General features: G+C 52.8%; 9 protein-coding genes across 9 annotated transcripts; 5 read left to right on the plus strand and 4 right to left on the minus strand.

Moving 5' to 3' along the window:
- Nucleotides 1-289: 289 nt before the first annotated feature.
- N7474_006523 (uncharacterized protein) lies at nt 290-2,377 on the plus strand (the record flags this gene model as incomplete). The annotated part of the gene is made up of 2 exons (XM_057197933.1): nt 290-352; nt 692-2,377. 2 exons carry the CDS (start codon nt 290-292, stop codon nt 2,375-2,377), a joined length of 1,749 nt encoding a protein of 582 aa, XP_057051373.1.
- Nucleotides 2,378-3,172: 795 nt separating this feature from the next.
- Nucleotides 3,173-4,653, minus strand: mpkA (mitogen-activated serine/threonine-protein kinase SLT2; the record flags this gene model as incomplete). Its single annotated transcript, XM_057197934.1, has 5 exons — nt 3,173-3,807; nt 3,862-4,176; nt 4,230-4,296; nt 4,346-4,478; nt 4,541-4,653. 5 exons carry the CDS (start codon nt 4,651-4,653, stop codon nt 3,173-3,175), a joined length of 1,263 nt encoding a protein of 420 aa, XP_057051374.1.
- An 804-nt stretch (nt 4,654-5,457) lies between these two features.
- Nucleotides 5,458-7,107, minus strand: N7474_006525 (uncharacterized protein; the record flags this gene model as incomplete). The annotated part of the gene is made up of 3 exons (XM_057197935.1): nt 5,458-6,635; nt 6,689-6,959; nt 7,009-7,107. The coding sequence occupies 3 exons, from the start codon at nt 7,105-7,107 to the stop codon at nt 5,458-5,460; spliced, it is 1,548 nt and encodes a 515-aa protein (XP_057051375.1).
- Nucleotides 7,108-7,359: 252 nt separating this feature from the next.
- On the minus strand, nt 7,360-8,214 carry N7474_006526 (uncharacterized protein; the record flags this gene model as incomplete). The annotated part of the gene is made up of 1 exon (XM_057197936.1): nt 7,360-8,214. The coding sequence occupies one exon, from the start codon at nt 8,212-8,214 to the stop codon at nt 7,360-7,362; it is 855 nt and encodes a 284-aa protein (XP_057051376.1).
- A 1,913-nt stretch (nt 8,215-10,127) lies between these two features.
- On the minus strand, nt 10,128-12,456 carry N7474_006527 (threonine--tRNA ligase THS1; the record flags this gene model as incomplete). The annotated part of the gene is made up of 3 exons (XM_057197937.1): nt 10,128-11,525; nt 11,581-11,845; nt 11,894-12,456. Coding segments are annotated over 3 exons (2,226 nt in total), but the record flags the coding sequence as incomplete, so codon positions are not given.
- A 215-nt stretch (nt 12,457-12,671) lies between these two features.
- On the plus strand, nt 12,672-13,544 carry N7474_006528 (H/ACA ribonucleoprotein complex subunit GAR1/NAF1; the record flags this gene model as incomplete). Its single annotated transcript, XM_057197938.1, has 5 exons — nt 12,672-12,735; nt 12,805-12,852; nt 12,908-13,008; nt 13,065-13,210; nt 13,265-13,544. 5 exons carry the CDS (start codon nt 12,672-12,674, stop codon nt 13,542-13,544), a joined length of 639 nt encoding a protein of 212 aa, XP_057051378.1.
- A 380-nt stretch (nt 13,545-13,924) lies between these two features.
- N7474_006529 (CDP-diacylglycerol-serine O-phosphatidyltransferase) lies at nt 13,925-14,997 on the plus strand (the record flags this gene model as incomplete). The annotated part of the gene is made up of 4 exons (XM_057197939.1): nt 13,925-14,106; nt 14,194-14,231; nt 14,383-14,564; nt 14,629-14,997. 4 exons carry the CDS (start codon nt 13,925-13,927, stop codon nt 14,995-14,997), a joined length of 771 nt encoding a protein of 256 aa, XP_057051379.1.
- Nucleotides 14,998-15,507: 510 nt separating this feature from the next.
- Nucleotides 15,508-15,927, plus strand: N7474_006530 (uncharacterized protein; the record flags this gene model as incomplete). The annotated part of the gene is made up of 1 exon (XM_057197940.1): nt 15,508-15,927. The coding sequence occupies one exon, from the start codon at nt 15,508-15,510 to the stop codon at nt 15,925-15,927; it is 420 nt and encodes a 139-aa protein (XP_057051380.1).
- Nucleotides 15,928-18,119: 2,192 nt separating this feature from the next.
- N7474_006531 (uncharacterized protein) lies at nt 18,120-18,946 on the plus strand (the record flags this gene model as incomplete). The annotated part of the gene is made up of 2 exons (XM_057197941.1): nt 18,120-18,411; nt 18,468-18,946. The coding sequence occupies 2 exons, from the start codon at nt 18,120-18,122 to the stop codon at nt 18,944-18,946; spliced, it is 771 nt and encodes a 256-aa protein (XP_057051381.1).
- Nucleotides 18,947-19,231: the final 285 nt, after the last annotated feature.

The raw sequence follows: 19,231 nt of genomic DNA on the forward strand, positions 1-19,231 counted from the left end.
GCCCGATCGCGGGGATGCCCAGCCTTGACCTCGACCAACGACGCGTACTGCGCCACCCGTAGGCAACCTTCTTTCCTTTCCTCTTTCCTAATTCTGTGTGGCCACGCAAGCCAGGGAGACCCGAAAAAGGGTTTGATTTCTCTCATTGTTGACGGACTGACGTACCTGTTCCACCCCTCGCAAGCTCGGCCCTTGTCTCCATTGTCTATCCCTTCCACACACACACGCTCTCTCTCTCTCTCTCTCTTTCCCCCCCAAAGGACCCCAACTGGATCGCGGCCAGTGTCCCATGTCGACCGCTGCTGCTGCCACTACCGCCCAGGGGCCTGTCGAGGCACGCTCGCTGTCGGCCGTAACGGCCATCGCATCCAACCCCCCGCCTACCCGCGGAATCCGACACAGAAGAAGCTCGACCCACTGGTGCTGTATATCGTGCGAGTTCCGGGGAGCAAAGGTAAGCTACATAGCTCAGCTGTGACATTGTAATGCTTGAAGTGTCGTAATGTCCAGGGAGTGAACCCGTCTGTCCGTCTTATCAAGAACCAAGCTAACGACTGCCCTGACGAAAACAACAGACATCTTCCTCTCCCCTCTCAAACCACCCACCAAATCTAGCATTTCGGCCGAAGCTATCAATGCATCCCTTTACTATCTCCACGTCGCGACGCCGGATGACGATGCGCTGCTACAGCAAGTGGAGCGCGAGCGCGAGGAGCAGACACAGCTAAGGAAGGAGGCGCTCGAGGCTGGAGGTGACATAGATGATCCTGGGCACCGAGAGTTTGCACGGTTGAATAATGTGCGCCGGAAGCCTGTGGGGAAGGTAGAGGGGGATGCACCGGAACCGCCGCAGCATCAAGAGCTGTCGCTGTCTCTGGAGGAGCAAGCGCCTCCTCCTCTACCCCGGCGACCTGCTCCGATGCCCGTGGTCTCGGCGGAGAATGTGTCATTCCCAGGGACGCCAGTTACGACTGCACAAACTGTGGAACAGCCGATACCGCGGCGACCTCTGCCTCGTCCACCGAACAGTGAAGAGCCATGGTCTGGTGCTCCGACGACTGGCGACCCGTCCAAGCAAGCCAATCGGTGGAGCACATTCGCCGGACATATGCACGGTCTGAGGGAGAACCACGAAGGGCCGGTAGCAGGCCGTCACAGTTTGGACTCTCACAGACCACCTTTACCACCCCGGCACTCCCACGGCCGTCCTAGTTCAGCACAGAGAAGCCCCGGGCAGTCGCCTACTCGACATCAAAGATGTCAGGACAGCCATGTCCCAGCAGGCTTCCACATCACGCTCATCAGACGCGATCCCGCAACTGGGACTCAATGGAACGTGGCAACGATCTCCACGCCGCGGATGAACCGCAATGCCGTTGATATCGAGATCTCTACGCCAGGTTATAACCGATTCATTGGCTCAAATGAGCCGCTTTCTCTCGCCGATGTGGCAGCCAATCTACCCACTGCCTCCGGCCGTCCGGGATCCTCTTCAAATATGCCTCCCCCAGCAACCCATGCAAGTGCGCAACCGTCAGCGCCCCGCAAATTCCACCGCCAGCTCTGCGTCTCGAAACCCTACGATGAATCTACCGCGCACGGCACCGACTACGCAGATAGCTCGGCAATGTCATCCAGGCTGAAAAGCGGCTACTATGTCTTCTCCTCGCCGTGGAACGGCACCTGCACCTTCTCCAGCAGTGTCAACGGCCGCAGTCTCAAATGCAAGCACATGATATCCGGCCCTGGTGGGAATACACCAGCCTTTGGAGACGCCGACTCGCCTCCAGCCGTGACAGTCGCCGAGCTCCGCTTCAACACGCCCTTCCAGGCAGCAAATCTACACACCCACATCAGCCACGCCTCCCACAAAACACATCCACACCATACCTCGGTCTTCTCACAGAGCCAGCACACCGACTTAACAACCGCAGACACCGCCATCTCACCAACCACCCACTCAAAACGCAACTCCATCTCCCAACTCCTCAACCCAAACACCTACACCCGCCCACGCGCCCAGTCGGGAACATCTGGGTCTGCAGATACCAACAACAAGGGCCATCTCCCTATCCTCCCCCGCCGCACATCCCTAAGAACACACCGCTTTCCACGCCAGAACCAATTCCAATCCCCGTCCTCTCATTCGAACCCACATCAACATCAACATCATCGCAGTATCAGCACGAGCAGCGGCGGGCCCGACTCCGACGAGGACCGTCTCGATTTGTCTCTTGCGCGCGAGCCTGCTGGTGGTGGGATGCGTGGGAAGAGCGCGAAGTTGGGCAAACTTGTTGTTGAGGATGAGGGGATCAAGATGCTGGATTTGGTGGTTGCGGCTTGTATGGCTGTTTGGTGGCGGGGGTATTATTATTGATCCATCCATATGGATGGTGGATGGGTGAAATCGAAGTTTGGGGATTGCATTGGCGTTGATATTGGCATTAGCATGGAAAGAGGCGCTTTTATTTAGGCAATTACTTGCTTGCATTTTCATCATCGCCTTATTTTGAGCGAACTTTTGCTTTAGCATCTACCAGGCAGTTAGTTAACTAGTGTTCAGGAGAGTTGGTTATTTCCCAGACTCTGTTCTGTTTCAATTCAACAGTTGAACTTTTGCTCAATTCAATTCATTCCTCTGCTCCAACTTCTTCGCTCTTTCCGTCTTTATCTAATCCTGCGACTTATCCTGTAGACATGCAAATGACAAAAAAGCCGTGCTCGACTTGGCACCATCCGACGTAGATACACAGAGACATAGACCGACAAGACAAGACATATACATGAACCAGCAAGAACAAGTCGAAGCATTGGGGAAGACAATAATAATAATAATCAAAGAACGCAGAAAGAAGGAGAAACACACGAGGAAAATGCAATTGTTATCCGGTCTTTTTTCTCTCAGAGGCAAGTAGGTAGTATCAATCAATCATCTCTTGTGGCTAATTCATTATATCGGCAAGCAGACCATAGGGAACACTGTGTGCGCTTTGTTTGATGACGAACAGATGGAGCAGAAACCGGGACAGAGGCCAAACGGCACGACGTGACAAGCATGAATATAGATATGCGCAGAGGGGTAGGGCAAAGGGCAAAGGCAAGCGCAAAATAAAAGAGAATATATTCGCCAGCAGATATACTAAGCAGAAGATCAAACACACAGGAAGAAAAATCAATGCTGCACATCCATGCCGCGCTGCAGCGAGGCCTCCAGATCGTTCGGGGGCCCGCCGCCGAGAACGGCCTCCTGGGGCTTGGGCTCCTCAGTCTTCCAGGCGTGCTGCTGGTTATCCGGGATAGGGATATTAGTCTGCTGAGCCATCTGCTGCTGCTGGGCGGCCTGAGCTTGAGACTGCTGGCGAACAGTAGCGCGGAAGCGGACGACTTCGTCGAGAATCATGCGGCGCATCTCCGGGACGTCGTCGACGACTTCGAACTGGAAGTCAAAGGTTGAAGGGCAGGTGGGCTCGTCGGAGGCATCGTGCCAGATGTGTAGGTAGGGGTGCTCGAGGGCTTCTTCCACAGAGACGCGCGACGATGGATCAAAGGCCAGCATGCGGTCTAGCAGATCCAAGGCGTCTGGGTTGGCGTTCGGGAACAGCCGCTGGAAGGCAACCTTGGGCATGAAGGGAAGGTTGCGCACGTACTCTTGGGCACGGGGGGAACCGATGCGCGACAGGGTCTCTTCGTTCGGTGTGCCCAGGTAGTGCAGGATCTGGTTCAACTGATCGACGTAGTCGCGGCCCTTGAAGAAGGGTCGGCCGCCTAGCAGCTCAGCCAGGATGCAGCCCACTGACCACACATCAACTAGGAAGTGGTGTTAACAAGGATATGGCCAGAAAGAGCGGGGAGACAACGTACTGGCTTTGGTGTAGCTCTGGAAGCTCAGCATGATCTCGGGCGCGCGGTACCACCTCGTCGCCACGTACTCGGTCATGTAACCGGCGTTCTCCTCCGGGTCGATGGAAAAGCCACGCGCCAGACCAAAGTCACAGATCTTGAGCTCGCAGTCCGCATTGACCAGCAGGTTGCCGGGCTTCAAGTCCCGGTGCAGCACATTGGCGGAATGGATATACTTGAGCCCGCAGAGGATCTGGTAGATGAAGGATTGAAAGTGTGCGTCGGTCAATGGCTGTCCCGAGCGAATGATAGCCGCCAAGTCACATTCCATCAGTTCTGTGATGGCATTAGAGAGAGAGCATGCGTATGAAATAGGGCGCACTGCCTACCTTCGTAGAGATATGTTTCGTTGAAGTTATCCGGTCGGGGAATGTCCATGTCGTATAGACAAGTGATCTAGCACCGGTCAGTTTCAGTCTATCCCCGAGAAAGACAAACCACATACATTGCGGTGGCCGCGGAAATGCTGGAGCAGCTTGATCTCGCGCAGAGCCCGCTTGGCCAGGATCTTCTTGCTGAACACATTGGTGACCTTCTTGACGGCGACGCCTTCGCCGGTCTGGATGTTGGTCGCAGCACTGTTCACAGCGAGTGTTAATACTATTATCATCACTGTGGCTCTGTGACTGGGAAACCCCACCAGACAATACCGTATGCGCCCTGGCCCAACTCCTTGGTGACATTGTAGTTGTCGTTGACGATAAAGTCCTGGTTGAAGACCTTGAAGACCTTGCGACCTTGCAAATCCGCCATGGTGTCGAGTGTGATCGGGGTGTAGGAGGTGTGAATCGAGAGAAAGGGGGAGCTCGAAGCGAGTGTGATGGGATTCCAAGCCCCGCAGTGTCGCGCGGGAGATCGAACAGGGGAGGGTTCGCTTCGGGCGCAGGCTACTGCACGGGGGGACAGCAGAGGATTTGAATATTCTGGAAGGATTGGGGTCTGGAAGCGACAGAAATGAGGCTCAATCGAACCTGATGACGTGGAGGGAGGGGAGGAGAGGGGTGAGCTGGTGGTGGTAGTGAAGGTTGGTGGGGGGTGTGAAGGGAGATGAGTAGTGAAGAGGGAGTAAAAGAAGAAGAAGAATAAGAGGAAGAAGAGAAGAACAAGAAGTGAGAAGAAGCAGCTGGAGTCCCAGGACAAAAGAGGCCACACCACGATCCAAGTGAATGAAAACAAGTCAAGAGGGGCTTTGTCCGAGGGGCAGAATTAGTGGAGGCAGAACGTGGGCCAGCCTCGACCACGGCTGAAACAAAACACTCGCGAGTCTTCACGACTACAAGGGAAACTCCGTCACTGCTACAGAATATAACCTACAGATTCATTCCCCGATCGCGATCTGGCCTTCGCCGATCCAGCCCTACGAAGAAGGTCCGGTCCATGGATCGCGGAATTAGGGCTGTGGATCCCAACGGTGCATTGATTTCACTTGTGGTTAACGGTCAGCCCTCTTACAAGGGATTCTCCAGGCCGCCGCTCCTTGCGCAGCGCTTGCAGCTTGGCCCATGATACCCCCCGCCATGCGCAAAGAACGAAACAATCTCATCCAAAACCCTCTCACTAAAGCTTTGCCTTTTTATTTGACCGAGGGGAATACACTTCCAATGGTCGTTGCCTCTTCCCTGGGCCCAACGTGATTTCCGATCGCCGCCAGAGAACCCGCTTGTCAGGAGGTTTACAAAGGTCGACGAACACCTCTGCTATCATGGATAACTGCTGGGCGTCCACCAGTGCATGGTGATTGCGCCCCGAGAGGCGGTGGTTCTCTCCGAAAAGTAGAAGAAACAGCACAGGCAGAGATAGAGGAACCCCCCCGCCTCGGTAGCAGGTCCTACCAATCACCCTGCTCACGTTCAAACGGAACTCCTTGAGAAGCAAACAGACATTCTCATCCCCGGGGAGAACGTCGTGAAAACCTTCAGCCCCCAGCCAGTCTCTCAAGAAAGACAGGTCGAAGCACCACGTCGCCCAAGACAGGAAAATGGTTTTCTTAGAAATACCGATTTCTCGGAGTTTTCCTACGACCCTGTTTGCATCAAGGGTCCCGTCTTGCGAATAATAGGTTCGGACCTTCTTTTCATAGTCCTTTTGCCGCTGAGTTGCCTGTGCAGACAAGCCCGATTTGGAAGGCGCGATGATTCCCTCACCATACTTCGTAAGACAATCGAGTGCTTTCTCTCCTTGAAGATTGGCGAGGCCGATCTGGAGCACCTTCCGGGAAAAAAAGGCAGTTTCCAGGTCGATATTAACTATCTCGGAAGCCGGAATATTGGTCTTGCTGTCGGATTCCATCCTCTCTAGGACTCTGGCCATTATCGTTGTCGCGGGGAACCACTGATCGAAAGCCGCTTTCTCGAACAAATTTCTGAGCTCATCCATCGCGACTTTGTCTTTGCTGAGGAGGTCTGGCGTCCAGGAAAGGAAGTGATTATGGCAGAGTTTTGAGCCCTCCCACGCAGGCTTGAGGCACCCCTTATGGCTGCACGCTTCCTGATCAGGATCTGCTTCCAGAAAATGAGTCCTCAGAAACTCGTTGAACATAAACCGCCCGTGGCAGGATGCGCATCGGGTTTTGAGCCCAATATGCTGACTCTCTTTTCGTTTGACAACAACACCTGTCTCGAATGAGATTGTCGCTCTATTTGGGCACACCTGCGTACCCAGCACTAGTCCGTCAGCGACCCTTCCGGGGCCTGGGCACTTGAGCCCATAGTGTCGTGAGCCTTCAGGCCGAGCAACTAGATGACAGGATTAGCAATGGGGTATGAGGCAGCAATATCTTATGTCTTACCTTTTTTGAGGATGTTTTGGTCCTTTGGGAAACGGTCCAGCCACGCAGCTGCCAACTCCGTAGCCGGATCATATTCGACATCCTCAGAATTCTCAACTACTTCGTCCTCGGACTCACTCCCCCAATCTCCTCGGTCTCCATCTTCTTCATCCTCAGAATCCTCCACTTCGTTGTCCCCGGCTTCACTGCCCCTATTGCCGTGTATGGCTTCAGCCATTGCTAACGGTTCATGCTCGTCTTCAATATTCACACCGGGGTGCGGAATCAGGACCTATTATTCCCATTAAGCGATGTTCATTTGTTCTTTCATTGTTACGTACCTTTAAAGGGGGGTATTCCCCCTCTTGAAAGTGTCCTTGTTGAATATGCCAGTTATAATGCGCAATGGAGGCCGATGTTGTCGACTTCCTACCTTGCATATGAGAAAGGCATCGAACGTACTGGCATATCAACCTGTAAATGTGCGCCTGTGAGTGGTTCTCGGCACTGGACCTTGACGAGAAAGTCTTGTCACAACCAAATATAGCCGCGTACTTACAGGGCCAACGAGCCCTCATGTGCTTGGCCAAGTAATGGTATTTTATCGCATGGTTGGCTGAGCTTGTTGTGCTGCAACCTGGGTGTGGACATGTGAACCTGCCGTCCAGAACGGACGGGTTTGGCAGCTTGTCTCATCCAGGTATTTTTTCACCGGACTCGTCCATGAGGGGAATACTTGATGATATCCCGGGCCACGCCGCAATAAATGTTTCATCCGGCTCAATTCTGCCATGTTTTTTCTCAGCATGTTGTTTTGCATTCGATGGTGTCGAAAACGTCAGGTCGCAATCGAATTTCTCTGCGTGTGGGCAAGGAAAGTTTTCCCGAGTTGACGTATCACCATGAGCTCTCTTTGCGTGCTTTTTGGCAGCGGATTTGGAAGAAAATTCCAAAGTACATTGCTCCTTTTCTGCGAAGGGACAGGGACATTTGGCTTCGTTGTGATTGTGCACCTCCTTAGCATGCCTCTTTGCATTCGGTTCAGAGGAAAACGTCTTGCTACAATTGAATTCCTCTGCGCATGGGCAAGGAATTCCTTTCTTAGTTGACTTGTCACCATGAGCTCTCTTAGCATGCTGCTTTGCACCCGCTTTCGAGGTAAACGTCTGGTCACAATTGAGGTCCTTTGCGCGCGGGCAGGGATATCTGACTTTGTCGAGAATTTCTTTCTGAGTTAACTTTTCACCATGAGCTCTCTTCGCATGCTGCTTCGCATTCTGTTTCGAGGAAAACGTCTGGTCACAGTTGAGGTCCTTTGCGCGCGGGCAGGCATATCTGACTTTGTCGTGTACCTGCTCAGCATGCTCATTTGCATGCGCTTTAGAAGGAAACGTCCGGTCACAGTTGAGGTCCTTTGCGCGCGGGCAGGGATGTCTGACTTTGTCGTGTACATGCTTAGCATGCTGATTTGCACTCGATGTCCAGGCAAACGTCTTGCCACATCCAAGCTCTTCTGCCCGTGGGCATGGGACGCGCTTTCGGTCCATAAGAGAACCGGGGTTCGATGTTATCTGGATGAATCGTAGGAACGTAGTGTGTGTGATCAATCAGGTTGATGACGAGGAAGCAAGATGAGGAAGCAAGATGAGGAAGCAAGTGAGGAAGCAAGATGAGGAAGCAAGTGAGGAAGCAAGATGAGGAAGCAAGATGAGGAAGCAAGATGAGGAATCAAGATGAGGAAGATGAGCGACTAACTATGTGCTACGATAGAGGAGGGTATAAGCAAACGACAAAGTGAAAGGGAGGCCCGATGCCATATTCCCATAACTCGCAAGGCCTACTCTGAATAGATCAAAGATATGAGGCAGCAATGTCTTGTATGTCTTACCTGAGAATGTCTTGATCCTTTGGTATAATGATTAAAGAAAATTGAAGAATCAGAGGATGGTGCCTGTTCTTACCTGTAGTCAGACATAATGTCATCGTTGTATTCACCACCGAAAGGATCCTAAAGCTTTCATTCTTTCGGGCTCAAATCTAGGAACGCTCCGCTGTATTAAATGATTGGATTATGAGAAAGACATTTTAGGCTACTTAGGGACTAAATATCTTCATCTAGGCGAAGCATCCACCTCCCGGACTGAGGGTGCCCTGGATGCTCAAGCAAGAACTACATGTCTCAAGTAGGCGTCTTTGAAGGATTCTTTGCAACATCAAAGATATCCTCAATCGCCAACACAGGGACGACCGTACTGAAACTGAACGCAATAATATGGAAAAGCCAATTTAAACCACTAATTTACTGCAAAAATCTAGTTTACCTAGCATCGACAAAGGTTATTAGGTCTGTTGAGAACGTCTATGATGCCTCTTTCCCACCAGGAGATTTTAAGACATCAATACCGGCTATTTGCAACTGTAACTCCCGTGAGACAGTGGGATATCCTTGTATCCATATCATCAAAGAACGCCTTGATCAGGTCCCCCAAGGCCACCTTTCTCTAACCCAGTTCCGCCCCAATGGCATCTTTATCACCTTGGTATATCTCCTCGAATTCCCGCTCTGCTGCAAGTGCAAGAAGCCTTGTACGTTTCGACGACGTGGTCGACAAGTAGGTCGACGTAACAATATCCAGAACTATTCCAGCTTACGCTCGAATAACTTGCAAGCCGCGGAGATAATCCAGGTTCTAGTACGCACGGTCAAGGACGAGAACGCGGACGTGGACGTGGAGGTCAGGGAGGAGAAGGAAGAGATATTGCTGTACGCCAGAGCCAACGACAGCCCAACGACGACGAGACAGTCCAGAATATGTGTGGTAGTCAGAGACTTCTACTGAGGACTCAATATCGCCCACGGGGTTGCTCAGGGGTTGCGGAGGTGCCAGAGGTGGAGGAGATAGCATTTCATCTTGCCTTGAACCAGATTTTGATAGTTCAAAGCAGTCAGAGAGCACTGAAACGTTCAAAATTCAGTAAAAGCAAAACCAGATGCTGATTTAAGGTAGGTGAAACGGCAGAAACCCCGGCAGAATCATGGGCTTTTCGATAGGATGAGCAAATCAGACAATTATTACTTAAATAGGAAGTTCTATTTACCACATGGATCAGGCAGGGGAGGTGTCTACCAATCCACTTATCATAATCATGCTGCTGATCATCAGAACCAAAAGAGCAGAAATCTGGAAAAGGTTAGTGAATCAAGGGCGAAAGGCTTGAACTTCTGTTAATATGGGGAGATCACTAAGTAGGTTAAACTTCGCATACTCCCGTGATTAAAGTCAGGAAGATGTCTACCTACCCAAGGTGTTTTCGCTTAAGGGTACCGCGTTCCGTGGCTCAATCCAGACCCTGATTACTCTACTACATTAGTTATGTATGGGTTATATTTACTGGAATACAGTAGAAAATCCGCATGTACTTCATTTCACTTTTCGTAAATCGCTAACACATATCTCCCCTACAGTGCGTTCGCCAACCTACGCTCCTTGCGCAATGCCCGGAGCTTGGCCCGCACCTCGTCCAGAGGGACCATGACACCATGTTTCTGGGTGTCAGGGTCATCACGGTTGCGAATATTAACGGTGCGTGCCTCCTTCTCCTGGGCACCCACCACGAAGATGAAGTTATATTGTGAGACTTGCGCTGACCGAATTTTCTTGGGCATGGTATTGCCGCTGATGTCGATGTCGACGTTCAGCTTGTCGCCCTGAAGGATCTGTTGCAGCTCCTCAACGTAATCGTTGACAGCGGGCATGACGGGCACGATCATAATCTGGCGAGGACTGATCCAGAATGGCCACTTGCCGCCAAAGTGCTCGATCAGGATGCCCAGGAACCGCTCGAAACTGCCGATGATGGCTCGGTGGATGACCACGGGGCGGGCACGGCCGGGGCCGGGCTCGTTCGCGCTGGTCTCACCCTCCTTGGTCTCGCCCTCCTTGGTCTCGGACTTCTCGTTGGTCATGTACTCCAGCTTGAAGTTGATGGGAGCCTGGTAATCCAGCTGGATGGTGGCGCACTGGAACTCGCGCTTGAGGGCATCGGCGATGGTGATGTCGATCTTCGGGCCGTAGAACGCACCGTCGCCCTCATCGATGAACCAGTCGTTGCCCTTGAATTTGGTCATGGCCGCCTTCAGCTGCTCCTCGGCATGGTCCCATGTCTCCTTCTCACCGAGATACTTCTCAGGGCGGGTAGAGAGCTTCAACTTGAAGGTGAAGCCAAACAGGCCGTAGATGGACTGCAAGAAATCAAAGAGGCCTTCAATCTCCGACGAAATCTGCGGCTGTGTACATATGATATGCGAGTCATCCTGCTGAAAGCGACGAACCCTGGTTAAACCACTCAGGGCACCAGAAGCCTCGTTGCGGTGCAAAACACCAAAGTCTGCGATTCTCATAGGAAGCTCACGGTAACTCCGGTCACGGTGGCCAAAGAGAACAAAGTGGCCGGGGCAGTTCATGGGCTTTAGAGCCCACTGCCGCTTCTCAACGTCCAGCTTGAACATATCATCCGCGTAGTGTTGCCAGTGGCCCGAGGTCTTCCAGATACCCACATCGTACATGTTCGGTGTCTGCACTTCTTGATAGCCTCGCTTGCGGTACTCGGACCGCAGAAGCGACTGGAGGGCGTTGAAAATCTTGGTTCCGTTGGGGAGCAGGAAAGGGCATCCGGGGGAGGCTTCATCGAAGAAAAACAGCTCCTGCTCCTTCCCAATCTTCTGGTGGTTGCGCTTCTCGGCCTCTTCCAGGAACTTCAGGTGCTCGGACATTGACTTCTTGTCCGGGAATGCGACACCACGGATTCGCTGCAGAGAGTCGTTGCTCTGGTCGCCCAGGAAATAGGCCGACGAGTTCTATGCCAAGATTTTAGAATATTGGACCTGCTTTTTCATGGCTGGGTCGCCTTACCTGCGTGATCTTGAAGGCCTTGATCTTGCCAGTGTTCTGGATGTGCGGCCCTCGGCAAAGGTCGACCAGGGTGCCGCAACGGTAGACCGTACTCTTCTCCCCGGTGACCAGCTTGTCGATGTAGTGCAGCTTGTACTTGCTGTACGAGAACATCTTCCTGAGATTCTCCTTGGTGACCTCCAACCGGTCGAAGCTCTGCTTCTCCTTGAATACCCGCGATGCTCGGCTATCGAGCGACGACCAGTCGGCCTCTCGAACCACACGCCTGTGACCATTTAGTAACAATTCGTAACCCCTGCTGAGTGTGACTCACCCTTCCGGAATAGCCATATCATAGAAGAAACCTTGGGCAGTCGGGGGACCGTGGGAAAGCAGACAATGGTATTCGCATTCGCAGGCCTCCCCCAGACAGTGGGCACTGGAGTGCCAGAAGACCTCCCTGCCCTCGGGGTTGGTGAAAGGAATGAGAACGACCTTGCAATCGCGCTCCAAGGGACGGTTCAGATCCCACAACTCTCCATCCACCTTGGCAATCACCACATTGGCGCTCACATCCTTGGGCACATCTCGCAGGAAAGACCCCGGGGTGGTCTCGAAGGCTTTGGCAGGGACGGGCGAAGGGTTGCCGTCGCCAATGTCCAGGGTGACATTGATTTCGGGCTTCGGGCAGGCTTTGAGATCCTCGAGGTGTTGCTGCCACAGTTCCTCAAACAGCTTGTTCCGCTCGACAATGAAATCGGGGAGGGTGTCGGCGCACGGCGCGGCGTTCTTCTTGTTTGGCGGGGCAGCGGTGGGCTCAGCAGCAGCATTTGCACCCTTGGCGGCGGCGGGCCGGACAGGGAGATCCTTGGGATCCTCAGGAGCCATGATGTTAGTGCCTCAGCGACTGAGCAGGAGGTCTGGGGGAAAATCGAAGAGAGGTGACTCAGGTATACAATCGACAGGGCAAATCCAAAACCAAAATGAGGGACGGGGCGGTGAGTCATGTGATGGCCCACTGCCCTGGCTGACTAGCGACACTTTACCCGTTCGAGATTTGCACCAGGAAAACTTCAATTCACCCCATTCCTCACCCCAACGCCAAATTAATCATGTCATTCCGTGGAGGCCGTGGTGCTGCCGGTGGCGGCCGCGGTGGTTTTGGCGGCCGTGGAGGTATGCAATCGCGCCCCGGCGTCGAGTTGTGGGAGGTCGGCGAGAGCTAACGAAATTTTTTTTCTCCAGGTCGCGGAGGCTTCCAGCAGTCGTTCGGTCCGCCCGCGCAAGTTCTCGGTAATTATATACGAATTCTACGTGATTTTTGGATCTAATGCTGACATTCCGGCAGAGATGGGAACGGTCATGCACGCTTGCGAAGGCGAAATGGTCTGCGAATCGATCAACCCGAAGATCCCCTACTTCAACGCTCCGATCTACCTCGAGAACAAGGTGCGCCCCGGCCAGGCACTTGAGATCGAACTGTTGCGCTAATCAGTTCATACTAGACTCCCATCGGCAAGGTCGACGAGGTTCTGGGTCCGATCAACCAGCTGTTCTTCACCATCAAGCCCCAGGAAGGCATTGTCGCAACTTCGTTCAAGCCCGGCGACAAGGTGTTTATTGGCGGTGATAAGCTGCTTCCTCTGGAGAAGTATGATATTCCTCGCCGGTTCTTGCCATGCCCGTACTGACGTTCGCAATCCAGGTTCCTCCCCAAGCCCAAGGCTCCAGGCGGTGCCAAGCCCAAGCGTGCTGGCGGTGCCCGCGGCGGTGCTCCTCGCGGTGGCCGTGGTGGCCGCGGTGGCTTCTCTCGCGGCGGCGGTGGTGGTTTCTCTCGCGGCGGCGGTGGTTTCTCTCGTGGCGGCGGTGGTGGATTCTCCCGTGGCGGCTCGCGTGGTGGCTTCTCTCGCGGCGGCGGCGGTGGCTTCTCTCGTGGTGGTCCTCGGGGTGGTTCGCGCGGTGGTGGTTTCCGTGGTGGCCGGTAGAGAGGGATTCACCAGCACACTGTCTTCTTTTGGCGTTTGGGGGACTCGGGAGCTTTTCCAGGAATATCGTTCTTCTTGTGCATCCTGACACAACTTTGCTGTTCCGTGGCTGCAGGGACTGTAGAATATATCCAGTCACAAAAAAATCAATGGTTGTTCAATATCATTCAATAAGTATTACTATACGCCTGCCCTCGTAGTCTGTCCATTCGTGGCTGTGTGTGGCGCAGGGCACCACCGCTTTCCAAACCTGCTGCCCTTCGGAATGACGTTGACCGCTTAATTGTGCGTCCGTCAACACTCCACAACAGACCACTTCTTTCTCCCCTCGTAGACCTCCGGTGGCCTCTATTGATCTCTCTATTCCTATCCACTCGAGCATGTCACGCCGGACATCCGCCATGGCACGCAGCGATCCTTCGACCAGTGGTGTCCCGCCTGCGGGCGACGGAGGTCGGCTCGCCAATTCCTTGTTTTCACCCGGCCATGGCTCACAGTTTGCAGGTCAGGAAAAGCAAAAGATGCTTCTTTCGTCGGAGAAAGGGCATTTCAGTTTGGTGAAGTGAGTGTCCTTCCTGTTGTTGGGTCTTCTCGATTTCGAGGCTGCCTAGCCTCGAGTGACTGGGCTGACTTGATTCTTTCTCTGCAGAGCTCTCCACCTGGCGGATCTGGTGACGGAACTTAATGGTATGATATCCCATCAGCCTTTGACTGGACAATTGATTGACATTTCATAGGTTTCTGCGGAGGCAAGTACCCCGTTTCTTTCCTTTTTCCTCTTTTTTTTTGACCCTCGCTCTCTCCCCGCGCGGAGCAGCCTTGCTAACCGCCGATCCAGTCATGTCCGTTTTCTCGTCGATGCGCTACTGTCTCGGTGACCCGTCCGACTACAGCTCTCTATGGGCTGCTCTTGCGTTCATGCCGTTCGGTCTGTTCTTCGATTTCATGGATGGAAAGATTGCACGGTGGCGCAAGAAGTCGTCATTGATGGGCCAGGAACTTGACTCGCTGGCAGATCTCGTATGTGGGCTTGATCCCAGAACATTATTGACATGGTACTTACGTTCTGGGTCTTCTTGTTTAGATCTCCTTCGGCCTCGCTCCTGCCTCTGCAGCATTCGCACTCGGCATCCGCACCCCGCTCGACCATCTCCTCCTGGCCTTCTTTGTTCTCTGCGGTCTGACCCGCCTGGCTCGGTTCAACGTCACGGTTGCCGTGGTGCCCAAGGACAGCAGTGGCAAATCCAAGTACTTTGAAGGCACGCCCATCCCGACGACTCTGGCTATTTCCTCGCTCATGGCGTACTGGGTATCGCAAAGCTGGACTCACGAGAACATTCCCTTCGGTCTTATTGCTGAAGGCTCCGTTTTTGAATTTCACCCGGTGGCCCTCATGTTTGTCCTGCATGGTTGTCTGATGCTTAGCAAGACGATACACATCCCCAAGCCCTGATTTTTCTTTTCTTTTGGGAGGACAGGCAAGGGTAGGAGGATATCTTAATTGTCTGGATCTGTTGCCCGTCTCTTACGTGGATGATACACGATGAAAATAGATCAGTGAGAGAAGTAGCAAGCCGGGACACGAGATCTTCAATATACAGAAACGACGGGCAATTAATTTATTGGGCCCTGCCATTATCAGCCTCAACAGCTACCCGTTTCGTGGTTTCTTCCACTAGTTCCATGGTAGGCGTAGTGTGCAAAGTCTGGTACTCCAGGGCATCCTTTAGGGTTAGTAGATGTATGCAATATTGACAAGCACATCGTGGTGATGGATGGATAGCGTCATGCTTTTCACATATGCCCTTCATCCTCCGGGTGTTCCTGTCACTCTTTCCTCTCGAGTGTTACTGTCTGTATATCCGGGGTCGTCTCAAGCCAAGGCAAGAAGTATTTACAGACTCATGAGATAAAGGTAAACACTAAACTAAACAGCACAGCCACAAACCAGATCATAACCACCATGACTATTTTTTGCAAGGAGACCCAGGAGATCCAGGAGACGATCACCTACCAAAACTCTACCAATTCCTCCGCCCGCCAATGTTTCCACTGCGAAAGCGAACACCTCATCGAAAACATCGCCAGCGGGGATAATCATAACGGCAACGCCGGAAGACTCTATCTGCGCTGCGAAGCATGCGGGAACTTCCAGTGCTGGCTGGATGCTCGCGGATGCAGCGTTCCAAACCCGCTATGCTTATGCGGCTGGCCTAGCCGGCGACAAGTCGCTGGGAACCAGGCACGCAGTCCTGGCAGTCTTCACTTTGTGTGCGAGCATGGGCGCTGTTGGTTTGATGAAGAGGCGCTGGATCAGAATGGGAAGCAGGTTGTTGTTGCCCAGAAGAGGATTCCGACTGCTACTAAGCATAATTATATTTGAGGAGGGGAGAGAAGTGACAATTGCTGTGTTTTATAGAGAGGCTTTTTGTTGGTCCTTTATGTATGTGGATAAGTATGGCTTCTTGTGGCTCTCTCTGTATTTCCGTCTCCGTTTTCAATGGAAGTAAATGACCTACGAGCTGTCTATCCTCGATGGGAATGAATGCTCGGAAGGCCCGGATAGTTCCTAGGCTGGATATTACGCATATTCCAACAAAAACCATAAAGGTCTTCTAGAAGATGTCGTCGGTCGATCATCTCGAGTCAGCAGAAGCACTAGCGTGTCCAGACCCGGATGGGAACTTTTGCCTTGATGTGCGCAGCAAAAAAAAAATCCTTCGGCCCAGTTTTTCTAGTTTTTTTGTCGCAGGGGGGGTGGTTTCCTTTCCACCGGTGGAGATGTGGGAGCGTTCTAGCCTACGCCACCAACGGGTGCGCAGTGAGACAAGACCCTTCGAAAGGTTCTCTTCTCGACAAATCTAGATAGCATGATGACCTAGCGGGAATGCTATTTTTCACCGTCTATCTCGGGCGGGGTGGGAATATGTAGTCTGGATTGATGCATGGGAGTGTGCAACGCATCTTCGGAGTCACTGTCCGCACTTGGTTATACTGTCGAAGCGTTTCAGTGAGGTGTCATAAAGACTAAGCTATCAAGGTCTATTCTACCTTGATATCTATCCTAGCTGTAGATCCTATCTGGTCGCTATGGACAATCTGACGAGTCGGCCTGCATGACGTGCAAGGGGTGGAAGCTGCAAGGCACAGCTAGTGATATATATATTTGGTGCTACATATCAAGGCTACACTCGACTCAGAGGGAACATAACGTGGTACCCTAACCACTTGTCTTATTATTGTTATTTAGTTCCAACGTTACCTCTCGTAACCCGTGATTTTACCAGTGTAATCCTGAACCGATTCCTTCTGATCTGGCCGGGTTCCGTCCTCAGCTCCATTATTGGCTGACTTGAAAATTTAACCAACATCTTAACATGGCCCACACCGTCCCTATACAAAGGCAAATTATAGGTTATTTCTACATTAATTATTGCCACCCGTGTCCATTGTATCGTCATACGCATGTGAATGCGGGATGGCCAGTCTTTCCCTGGAAAGGAGCGGGAGGGCCGAGCGCTGATCCATGGTACAGACAGAGTGACCGAGGGTGCACAAAGATGTTTGTTGATGCTCTACAAGTAGATAAAGAGGAGCAATAATAACTGTTGTTGGACAATCTATCTGCCACCGGACTTCGTACTTCCAATTCCAAGCACATAGCCCTGCTTGGCGTCCGGCAAGCGAGTCCGTTAGTGCTGTTTCGACCAACCCCGGACACGGGAAATGGGCTCCATCCACTAGCGATCCTTATTACGCTCAGGGATTCGTTAGTGGGAGAAAGATCTCAAAGAGTCTTCATAATGTTCGACGCCGAGTGTAAAGAAACTGTCAGGTAGGCCAACGAATCCTCTCCGTATTAGTCCTCGCAGGATTCCTCGCGTGGCAACCTGAAGAAATTATGGGCCAGCGCACGCCACTCCGGAGCCACAGCAGCACCACGACCGGCCTAGCGCATGCCGTAGTGTCGCGCGCTTGCTCCAAAGAGGAAAAGCGATCGTCTGGCCGCCCCTGATGAGTCAGGCGCATAAGCATTGGCGATTGGCCCACCCTCGGATGATGCTGTGTGAGGGCTAGAAAACAAAGGCGCCCAAGTATCCGGTACCTCTGGAACTGCGGATCCACCGCCTGTCAGTCAGGTACCGGCTACCTCTGGGGAGAACGGACCCCTTCTTCCACTAGCCCCTAGAGTCAGTCTCCTTTCCCCTGCCCGGCCGAAATTCGATTCTCATTCTTTCCTTCATCATCGTCACCACCACCAGCATACCCACACACTCGTTTTTGGCTTGATCGTCCCTCGCCGCGACCCTCTGATTTTGTCACTCCTTTTTATTTCGATCCGCTCGACCCAGTTCGCAACTCGACTGGCACTCCTCCCAACACCGACCCGAACATCTGACCTCGTAACCTTTCAAACACGCGACGAATGGGTCGACTTTGAGCCCCCCAAGTTAAAACGCGGTTTCTCAACATACACCTTTTTCCCCGACAGGTTACGCGGGTCGTTTCCTGAGCCTTTGATCACTGTGACTGTGTCCGGTATTCTTTCTTCTTGTTTCCTTTCGGCAAACCACAATGGGCTTCACCATGCGGATGGCCCTGACGGCCTCGACTCTCTTTCTAGCGGCAGCAGCGGATAGTCAATATGTCGCCTGCTATGATAACAATGAGGGCCTCACCAACGAGACCTCGTATAATTACCAAAGCCAAGGATGGTGCCAAACCTACTGCATGAAAACGAACGCTGCAGTGTTCGCCATGACAGGCGGATCCGACTGCTTGTGTGGAGATGAACTGCCTCCCGAGTCAGGAAAAGTTTCGGACAGCAGGTGCAACACCAAGTGTGATGGCTGGCCTTCCGTTATGTGTATGCCTTGAAGCCTTCCAATCTAGTCAAGCCTCTCGCTAACAAACACAATTTAGGTGGCGGCCCCGGCGTCTGGTCTGTTTGGCTGACGGGCCTCGAGAGTCACGTCCCTAGCGAAGGCGCAACAACCACAAAATCCGGTAGCTCGACCCAGGAAACCGACCAATCTGCGACCTCCTCTTCACAACCGGAGGAGGTGACTGTGACACAATCAGCCCCCGCACAAACGGACGGTCCAACCAACAGCTCAAGCAGCCACAACACAGCGGCCATCGCGGCCGGGGTGGTAGTTGGTGTGGTTGGACTTGCCGCGCTTATCGGCGCAGCATTCTTCTTCTACCGCCACAAGAAAAACAAGGAGGAAGCTGAATTCGGCAACGGCATAGGCGACTATGATACTCGGGCGCCGCCCATGACTGATTCTCGCTTTGACGGAACCTCTATGGCGCAACGCCGCCAAAGCAATGGCAGCATCGATGAGAACCATGACTTCTCTCGCCGGATCTTGCAGGTTTCCAACCCTGACCACTACTAGGTATCCTGCAGGCCAGAAGAAGGCCTCTTCTCATTACCGCACCTCTACTCCTCGTCTCCTTTCCGTCGGACCACATCGATCCACCTTCGACCGCCTTACCGTTTGATGAGCATTCTGTTTCCATATTTTCCTCGGGTTATTCGCGGCGTTTTGATATCGAGCGACATTTGACTTGGCCCGAGTCAGTGTCCATATTTTGCTGATTTCTTTTCTGGCTGTGTCCTGAGTGACCGCCGTCTTGGCCTTTGGCTGAACTGGCGCGTTTCTCCGGACTCAGTCTTTGGG

The sequence above is a fragment of the Penicillium riverlandense genome, assembly GCF_028828495.1.
Source record: "Penicillium riverlandense strain IBT 135883 chromosome Unknown utg000006l_segment0_segment0, whole genome shotgun sequence".
In the NCBI taxonomy this organism is placed as follows: domain Eukaryota; kingdom Fungi; phylum Ascomycota; class Eurotiomycetes; order Eurotiales; family Aspergillaceae; genus Penicillium; species Penicillium riverlandense.